The 10,631-nt window shown below is 35.3% G+C and overlaps 1 protein-coding gene and 1 long non-coding RNA gene across 2 annotated transcripts; both read left to right on the forward strand.

Annotated features, from left to right (window-relative positions):
• Positions 1-1,267: 1,267 nt before the first annotated feature.
• Positions 1,268-5,815, forward strand: LOC130715844 (uncharacterized). The gene is made up of 3 exons (XR_009011793.1): positions 1,268-1,795; positions 5,221-5,296; positions 5,435-5,815. It is a non-coding gene; the product is annotated as an uncharacterized LOC130715844 (long non-coding RNA).
• A 3,150-nt stretch (positions 5,816-8,965) lies between these two features.
• On the forward strand, positions 8,966-9,911 carry LOC130713975 (dehydration-responsive element-binding protein 1E-like). Its single transcript, XM_057563799.1, has one exon. It carries the CDS (start codon positions 9,082-9,084, stop codon positions 9,742-9,744), a length of 663 nt encoding a protein of 220 aa, XP_057419782.1. The 5' UTR covers positions 8,966-9,081; the 3' UTR covers positions 9,745-9,911.
• Positions 9,912-10,631: the final 720 nt, after the last annotated feature.

Raw genomic sequence — 10,631 nt, forward strand, 5'->3', positions numbered from 1 at the left:
TCCATTGAAGCTGTACCCAATTATGCAGGGTTTCATATTATCTTGACTTAAGGGCCCGTTTGGTGACCAGGACAGGATATGATAGGACAGGATAATAATCATATCCTGTTGTTATCTGTTGTTTGTTGCGCCAGCAGGATATGATAACACTATCCTGTCTCCTATCCTATCCTGTCAATCATGTGTAAAAGTTATCCTGAGGGGGGAGCTAGGATAGAGCAGGATAGGATACCAGTTATATATTTCCTTTCAGTATCTTAACTCCAAATTAATTTATTTTAATATTATATAATTTATAATTTATAATTTATAATTTATAATTTATAATAATATTAATTAATAAATATAAAAATATTAATTTAACTAAAATAAAAAATAAATAAAATTATTATTCATAAATAGTAAAATAGACTACTCACTTACAAATATTGATTTATTAATAATAATAGACTAATTCAATATTTTCATCTCCTATTATTTAAAAATTATTTATCTACTTATATAATAATTTAAATATAAAGTATTTTTGAAATAATAATATTTTTAATTTAGTTAATTTTTATTGTTTATCACGTGTCACAACTAAGTGAAAAACATTGATTACAAATATTGATTTTTTTAATAGTAATAGATTAATTTTTTATTTTCATCTCCTATTATTTAAAACTACTTATCTACTTATATAATAATTTATAATTCAAATATAAAGTACTTTTGAAATAATAATATTCTTAATTTAGTTAACTTTTATTGTTAATTATCACGTGTCACAACTAAGTGAAAACCAATCGGTTAACTGCATAGTTTTATTTAAAATATAGGGCATCTTCAAAACAATAAAATAGACTAATTAATAAAATTTAAATTAATTTATTTATTTTAAAATATAGACTCATTCATGAAAATGTAAAGAAATTAAATTTAAAAGAATGATCAATTTTAAATGTATTTTTTATTCAAATATAAATCTGATACATTTTTCCTTATCATATCCTGTCCTTATCATGTGCACCTCAAACACAGGATATGATAAGAGTCTATCCTGCTCTTATCATATCCTGTTGATATCATGTTCACATATCATATCCTATCCTGACCACCAAACGAGCCCTAAATAACAAAATATAACAAACATGAGCAATAAAAGACCAACTATAACTTCTTCTAAGAAACAAAGTACAAAAGCAATTCTAGTTGAGACCTAGTTTGTCTGAGAGCCTGCAACATAATGTCTACCTTCAAGTTTGGAGCTGCAAAAGTAGCACTACAAAAAATTCGTTATTTAGCGGGGGTTAGTTTTAATAACCCCCGCAAATTTCATTAAATTTATATTAATTAGGGATCTTTTAATAACCCCGCAGATTTAGTTAAGTGACTCCTGGTTTTCAGTGTTTGAATCTCACTCACTTTTTCTCTCACTCACGTTAATTTCGTTTTCAATCTCTCGCTCTCTCGTTTCACACTCTCCAGATCCATACTATTGATTCCTTTTCCTTCTCACCATCAAGAACTCTCACTCTCAACTCTAAACCCTTGATTTTCATCTCTGAACCCTCGATCTCAATCTCTCTCAGCCATGGATTCTCGATCCTCATCTCTCTGAAATCTCACTCTCCATTCTCGTTGTTGAAGGTCTCAATCTCAGTTTCTCTGGATTCAACGATTCCTCAAGCTTCACTGATCGGATTGCACAAGCTCCACTTTAACCAAAGGTCTCAATCTCTCTGGATTCGGCGATTCCTCAAGCTTCGACCATGGATTGAAAGACTCAATCTCTCTCAGCCACGGATTGAAGGTAACCAACTCCCTCTCATTATGCGATCTCCTTCTCAGCCATGGATTGAAGTTAGGAACTCTCTCCATCTGTAAATCCATATGATTGTCAATCCTAATCTCATCTCTAGTTCAATTTCAAAATGTATATGATTGTCAATGTGTTCTGTTCATGTTTCAGATTTTCATGAACATAATTTAAATGTGTTCTGTTTATGTTTCTGATTTTCCTGAACTTGGGTATTTCCAGCCATTGATTTTCTATACTTTGCTTATGATATCTGTGAAGTGTTGAAATATAATTAGGAAAATTGTGTGAAATAGAAAACCTGGGTTTTTCATGTGCTCTATAGCCTTGCCTTTCTATTTGATGAAGTTAGAAGAAACCTATCCTGAGACTTGAACTAGCTAATTTTTTTACTCCATTTTGTTCTCCTTTATTGGTATGACTAGTTGATTGGGTGCATTAAGTTAATATAATATAAAATTGTATGACTGAGGTTGAGTAAAATGGTGGAGTGGTTTTACTAATGTTGTCTGTTGTATGTCAGGAATTTCTATGTGAAGAAAAAAAGAGAAAGATGTTGATGGTCTTATTATGTAGAGACCTTTGTCAATTCAATTGTATTCAACTCTGTAACAAGATCAACATAGATACCCTGAATATTGAACAATGATTCTGTTTTTTGTGTGTGGTTGAATCCCAACACTGATGTTGGTGCATGTGTGTCCTACTTTGGTGATGAATGTGTGTTGCATAGCAGGTGGTGTGCTTAAATCAAGTTATATTCTACATGGTTGGAAAGTTAGTCCATATGGCCAATTGCTTCTTTTTATTCATGAAATTAAGATAATATAAACCAGTTGCTTCTGCAATATGTAATTCAAGGAGGATTGAGTAGGGAATGCTACAACTTATCTGATATATCTGTTTGTATGAATCTTCAGATTTAGCTCCAGCTTCACCTTCGCATAGTCTTTCATCTGGTTACAACTTATTGTCCTTCATCGCCAATGTCTCGTTGCTTCTCGTTGTGATTTTGTTCTTACTTGCCAAAACTGCTAACATTCTCAACAAGTATCTCTACTTACCTGATTATGATTATGCATTCATTTACTTAGTTTTATCTTGTATTTTTTTCTTTCTGTTTTTACTATTGGGTTACTCCATAACACTTTGTTAGTGTTATTTTAGATACTAAGTTGTGTATGAATTCATGATTTCATAAGCTGGAGTTTTTGTTATTTTGGATGGTTGTCCCATTAATGGATATGGCAAAGACATGTTATTTAAGTAGATTAGTATTTCAAGTAAAATATAGTATCTTATAGGAAACCCGGTAGGTGTGGACTTTGCTCTATCTCTTTGTGCTTTTTGGATCTTAACTCCACAGCAGAAAAGTTTTTCAATGAATTAATGTTTCCTTCAGAAGTTTGCATATAATCCTTGGAGATTATTCATTATATTGTGAGAAAAAATGTTGCTTAAAATTTTAATTCTTTGATCTGTTTGAGGTAATTGTAAGAAAGTTGTTTGATATGTGTTTTTCAAACAAAAAAACAATTTGTGGTCGTTTGAAAATCCTGCTAAAAAACCGCCGCTAAATAATTCCATGTTCGAGGGGTTGTATAAAACTGCCGCGGTATGAGCGTGGCGAGTCTATTAGGAGGGGTTTTCAAAACCCCTTCTAAATGACCCGTCGGGGTCATAAACCGCCGCTAAATGTGGAAAAAAAACCTGCTAATAAACAACGATTTTTTTGTAGTGTAGCCTCATTTATTATGCTTTAGTTAAATGATTGAAGAAATTCCAAAATATTTTTACTTCAGCATCTCATCCTTATATATACAACAAATAATTCATTCATAACCCTCTTAGCTTTTTAAATTATCTTAGGTATATCTTATAATGCAGATTTTTACTTCAAATCTTGAGCAGTACACACACCTGATTTGAATTTGATCATCTTCTGTACTAGTTAGTCATATATAGTTGTAATTTTGTGACTTTTTTTGTTTCATGAAAATTAAAATTTTCAAAATGGAAAGAATGGGTGATCCTTTTGCAAAACTAAAATTTATATTTTTTCTTGTTTATTGTGCAAGTCTGTTTTGCCTCTAAGCTTTGGTTCCTTTCTTGTATTTCCTCTTCTCTTGTTCTATTCTATTCTGTTGTTACTTTTGGTTGTCTGCATTTTTTCAAAAACAACCTGATGTCGAAGCAGATGTTGTAACACCGTGCTGTGACATTTGTCCCTGCGGATCTACTGTGTGTTTGACTGGTTTTTCTAAAAGCTTTGGATTGATTTCGTGATAATCAAGTTAGGGTTATTGAAGAAGCTTATATTTGTTATCTGGAATATAATATAGTGGAATCAAATCTGCTGAAGAGGATTTGATTTGGTTTAAATTGTGAAAGTTGTTATCTTTTGTTCAAATCTTATTTGATAAGATTTGTTACTGGTTTAAAAGATTTGTTCCAGATCTGTTTTATAGACTCTATTTTCGTGCAAGCCCATTGAAGATCAAGACCAGAAGAACGACTATTTAAGGAGGCTTAACCCTAGTTGCAAAGTGTGCCTTGGGCACCCAAGGATTGGGTTTTAGGATTGTATTTTGTGAGTCCTTGTTCTGTTATTTTGTACACCACTCTACTGCCTCCATTGATCTTCATATGACATAGAGTTGGTTTGTTTTAGTTGAGTTGTAATCTCTTCAAACATGTGTTGATTGTTGTTACCAATCACTGTGGCAGTGATTGAGAGAAAGTGAGAGGGGCTCTCATACTTAGGTCGATATACTAAGTAGAAAAACACTGGGTAGATTAGGAAACGAACTATGAACTGAGGTGTTCATGAGTGTCTGTAGTTCCTAAATCTTGATATAGTGGATTTCCTTTCTTTGGGCGAAGCCCTCCAGATGTAGGTGATGTTGCACCGAATTGGGTTAACAATTCTCTGTGTTCTTTATTGTTTTTGTTGATTTAATATTGTGCTGCACATCAGTTGTTACTGTTAGTCAGTTGTCGAACCGGTTATCATAGCATCGCGTTCGACATCTGTCCTGTGCGAGAACCAGAATTTCATATTCCATCCTTCAAAGTAGACAACTCAGTTTGAATTAGGAACAATTAATTATATTTTGATGGAGCTAATGTTTAGACTAAACATTCTCATGTGGTCATGTAAGTCAAGGACTCATCACCTTCCTTTTCGCCCCCTCTCTTGGACTTTGCTACCTATGTCGTTTGCTGCTCCTTGGTTTGCTTTTGTTGTGCTTGTTTTGGTTTGTTGTGTAATCCTTGGGCTGCTCTAAATGTTTTAGCTAGGCATTTGATTGAAATTAATGTTCTCATAAAGGAGCTTTATCTTCCTCTTTTTTAGAAATTTATATCAATTATTTTGGATTGTAACTGATTTCCTAAATATTATACTATATGATTAACAGTGTGATCGTATTGAGACTAAGGATTTTTACAACTTGTGTGTTTGGTTCATCAATTACCTCTAGCTCTTTATTTTAGGTATATCTCTTGTCCTCAATTGATTTGTATTTTCTTATTTTACAATATTTGATAAAGTATGACCTTCTCCCTCTATAAGATGGTTTTTTACTTTAAGCATATGTTAATTGCATGTAGTCATTAACCTCTAATTTTCAGGCAAGTACGAATCAGAAATTGATGTCTACTAACCTCTTATCTGATGAATATGTGAATGGAGTGAAAGAGTTGTTACTTTTGCGGTTAAGCATGCAAGGAACCAAAATAGTATCTTATGCCCTTGATTAGATTGTTGTCATGGAATTCGAGTTAATCCAGTTGAATTAGAAGAACATCTAATTTGTAATGGAATCAACGTATATACGGTGAAAAAATCATTGTGGATAAAGAATTGTTTCCAGCGAAGCAGGGGCTAGTGTGAGATTTCCCTCATCGTTCATGGAGACAGATACATTCGAGGTTGACCATGTTGATGAAATTGTAGAGGCGGTTGAAGAGGATCTTCGGGTTTTTCCTGAAATGTTTGACAGGTTGAAAAGTGATGTAGAGAAACCTCTTTATGATGGATGCTCTAAATTCACAAAATTGTTTGCAGTTTTAAAATTGTACAACTTGAAAGCTGGCAATGGATAGACTGTTAAGAGCCTCACCGACCTACTTATTCTATTGAAAGATATGGTTTCAGAGGAGGAAAATGTTCTTCCGGGTCAAACATATGAGGCTAAACAAATGCTATGCTCTATTGGAATGAGTTATGAGAAGTTACATGCGTCCCCCAACGGTTGCATTTTATTTCAAAATGAATATGCATCGCTTAAAACGTGTCTTAAATGTAAAGCTTGACGATAAAAGAAGGAAGAATCAAGTCCTTAAAGAGTACTATGGTATTTTCTCAATATCCCCAGGTTTTGACGCATGTACCGCAGTGCAGAAGTTGTGAAACTATTGATATGACATGATACATGGTAGAAGACAGATGAAAAGCACCGGCAACCAGCAAATTCTCCTCAATGGATCAAAATTAATGATAACTATCCTAAATTTGGCGAAGAGGTGAGAAACCTACGACTTGCTTTGTCTAGTGATGGAATAAATCCTCATAACCATCAAAGTAGCACCTACAATACATGGCAAGTGATACTTGTGATCTACAACCTACCTCCATTGTTGTGTATGAAGCGCAAGTATATGAAGTTATCTATGTTAATTTATGGACTTCAACGACCCATAAATGATCTGACATATACTTGGCTCCTTTAATTGGGATATAGATTCGAAGGTGTATGATGGGTCAAGGGAAGAGACTTTCAAATTGAGGGAAAATGTTTCGGTACCAATAATGATTTTCCGATATATGGTAATTTGTTGGGATATAGTGTAAAATGACAACTTGCATGCCCTACATGTGAAGATGGTACAACTTCAATGCGATTAAAGCATTATAAAAAAATGTTTTCCTCAGACATCGTAGATTTTTGTATACAAAACATCGTTATCGAGGGTGGTAACAGACGTTCAATGGAAATATAGAAGAAGGTAAAGCTCCAAAGCCATTAAGTGGTATTGTTCTATTCAAGAAGGAAAAGAACTTAAATTATAAATTTGGCAAGCCTTTTACCAAAGAGATTCCTACAGGTGAATTGAAGAAAAAGTCAATTTTCTTTTATTTTCCATATTGGGTGTGTCACTATATGTGAGACATTTTCTTGATGTGATGTATATTGAGAAGAATGTTTTTTGAAGTGTTATTGATACTTTACTAAATGTGCTAGGAACGACTAAAGATAGCATCAATGCAAGATTTAATATAGTTAGCCTGGCATAAGAAAATAATTAAGACCAGTGAAGAAGGGAAAACATATGTTTCTACCTCCGACGACATATACTTTATGTCGAAAGAAAAATTGCTTTATGCAAGTTTCTTAGTGGTGTTAAAGTTCCACAAGGGTACTCATTAAACATTAAGAACTTTGTATCAATGAAAGACCTCAAGTTAAAGGAACTAAAGTCATGATTGTCATGTTTTTATGGAGAATTCGCTACCAGTGGCTATACGCTATATTTTGCTCGAAAAGGTTAGAGGATGCTTAACAAGATTGTGTTTCTTTTTCAATGCAATTTGCAGCAAGGTGATTGACCCTTCTAAGCTGCCAGCATTGCAACTACTTTTTGTGAGCTTGAGATGTACTTTCCACCTTCATTTTTTGATATAATGGTTCATGTAACCATTCACTTGGTGAGAGAAACACAAATGTGCGGGCCAGCTTATATGTGATGGATGTACCCTTTTGAACGTTACATGAATATTTTAAAAGGTTATGTAAAAAACCGAAGACCAGAGGGTTGTATTGTTGAGCGGTACATAAGAAGCTATTGAATTATGTACTGAATACCTATTCACTGTTGAATTCCATAGGGCTTCCAAAGTCTCGTCACACGGGAAGAATGGAAGGGGAAGTTAGATAGTAATCATACAATCCAAAGAATGGGAGAAAGCACACATGTATGTTTTGAACAATGTCGTTGAAGTTGTGTCATATGTTGACAAGCGAAAGGGCGAATTGAAGAGGTTGAACCCTAGTCGGTCTGAAAAATGGATAACAAGAGAACACAACTGGACTATTATAAAATGGTTAAAGGATTACATTTATGAGCAATGGAAAGAAAATCTTACCTCTGTTTCAGAAATATTGAAATGGTTGTCGAAGGGTCCATGTATACACGTCTTTTCTTACATCGACTATGTAATTAATGGTTAAACATTTTATACGAAAGCACAAGATGATCGAAGCACAATGCAAAACAGTGGCGTGACTCTTGTTGCTCGATCTATGCATGTCTCTAGTGCCAAAGACAGAAACCCCATATATGCAGATATGTCATATTCCACGGTAATTCAACACATGTGAGTTGGACTACGCTACATTTCAGGTTCCCGTGTTAGGTTGTACATGAGTTGGACTGCGAAAAACTTGAATTGGCCTTTCATATTTCCACCCAAAACACAATGGAAGTCAGGTATTAAGTTTCACTAAATGACGTGGATGACGCCACACAAACACACTGAACACGTAAACATTTCACCCGAGTTTATATTCAGTGAGGACCAAATCCAAAATTTTCTATAATCATAGGGATTCATAAACAAAATTACTCTAATGAAGGACTAACTCAAATTTTACCATATTTACAGGGTCCATAAACATAATTAACACAAAATAACTAGACCAAAAGCGTGTCATTTGAATTTTGAGTGAGCGAGAAGATATTTCCGAAAGCTACTATTACTTACTTACTAAAGTCCTCCTTCTTGCAATTCTTATCTACTGATAGTAGCTAGATGACAAAATGAAAGGGCAAAGCAGGTGTTAACCAAGGGTCCACTACTGGCCCACTCAACATGGAAATATCTACAAAGGATACCATGATTCCTTGCAGGAGAGTGCTTCGTAGGAAACACACATAAATGAATCGCAACCGTAAATGTTATCTTCGTTTTATTTTAGTTAAATCAATAAACTTATCTACACTTTTTGTTGAGCAATCACAGCACGACGTGTGTTTCCACTCTCAAATCAATGGTAGTTTTAATCGTCATTTAGAAAATAGGGCCAGCTGTTACCGTGTCCATGACCACATCGTATTCCCACTTGCACAATAAAGTACACTAAGCCAAAGCTTTATATACGCAGTCCACACATTCACTAACTTGAAGCACTCACTCAATTTCAGCACACTTACCATTTCATCACACAAGAAACAAGAGCAGCTACTACATACATACAACTTACTCACACCGCAAAGGAATGAACTCAATTTACACTGAGCAGTACTCTCCAGGTTCATCATCATCAGAAGCAAGTTCCTCTAACTGTCACGAGCTAGCATCAGCGAGACCAAAGAAGAGTGCAGGGCGTAGAGTTTTCAAGGAGACGAGGCACCCTGTGTACCGAGGAGTAAGGAGCAGGAACAACAACAAATGGGTCTGCGAGGTGCGTGTTCCCAATGACAAGACCACAAGGATATGGCTCGGAACACACACGACGCCTGAGATGGCGGCGCGTGCACACGACGTTGCGGCGCTCGCTCTTCGTGGGAAGTCCGCTTGCCTTAACTTCGCGGACTCCGCGTGGAGGGTTCCGCCGTTGTTGCCAGCATCAAACAGTGCGAAGGAGCTTAGGAGAGTGGCAATAGAAGTTGCTCATGCGTTTGCGGCTGAGGACCGTTGTCATGATCAGGTCTGTAGCAGCGGCGACAGCGTATCGGAAGGTTTGTTTTTGGAATTCGATGAAGTTGTGTCTTCGGAGTTTCAGGAGCAGGATTTGCAAGATTGGCTTCGGAGCATGGAGGATGAGCCTTTGAGATCACCGGCGCACCCGTTTGAGGGATCATCATACGGTACGGAGAATTGGACTATTGAAGATGTGGATGTGGAACATGAGGTTTCCTTGTGGAGTTTTTCCATCTGAACAATCTCATCATCATGCCCATATATATACGCACAATATTTAGTTTTAGTTAGGCTTTAGATTTGCTTGAGACTGTGACAAATCAGTGTTTCAATGATTTTCTGTCACTTGTTTAGCTTGTATTACTCTCTCAATATTTTCTCAATCTATACATTTGGATTTCTCAATTCTAATTCCATTAAATTTTTTTCCCTTCCAATACAAACATACATGTATATATATATGGCTCCAAGGTAGTTGAAGCAAAAAGGTGAGAAGCAAGTGAAGAAAGCTAGTTATTTATGCTGAAAAGGGTGTTCCTAGCTCTTTCTAGAAGCCTCTGAAGTAAAGCGGTGAGTAAGGAAGAGGGAAGCGAAGGTGCCAAGAGGCAAGAGGGAGATGTTCTTTCTCCGAGCTCCTATTGGAGGAACAAGATTTTCATAAAACGATGCGTTGAATGACCACGAGTTCAGGTTGTACGTGGAAGTAACTAAGACATCCCGTGGGGAGAGCGATAGGTCAAATAGAATATTACAATTTCTACTTATAGTATATTTTTCTCTTTAAACCATATGATTATTTTGTGGACTTTTTTCCCAAATACAGAAACGGAAAATAATGCAAAAGAGGTCACGTCAGAAATACAAGGTATCACAAACGTTTAATTTCTACTAATAGTATATTTTCCTCTTTAAAATAAAAAATCTTGATTTTATGGACTTTTTTGTCCCAAACTTGGCTTCATCAACCCAGTCAGTTCCGAGAAACTATTTACAAAAGGGAGACATCTTAAGGCACTAAAGGACAAACAAGCAAAGTAGCTAGTATTTCTCCTTTTCTTTCCACTTGAGGGAACCAATTTTCAGAGTGGGACATCCAATACTTTCATTCATTTAGGGTCGTATTTA

This window comes from Lotus japonicus, chromosome 4 (genome assembly GCF_012489685.1).
Source record: "Lotus japonicus ecotype B-129 chromosome 4, LjGifu_v1.2".
Taxonomy (NCBI): domain Eukaryota; kingdom Viridiplantae; phylum Streptophyta; class Magnoliopsida; order Fabales; family Fabaceae; genus Lotus; species Lotus japonicus.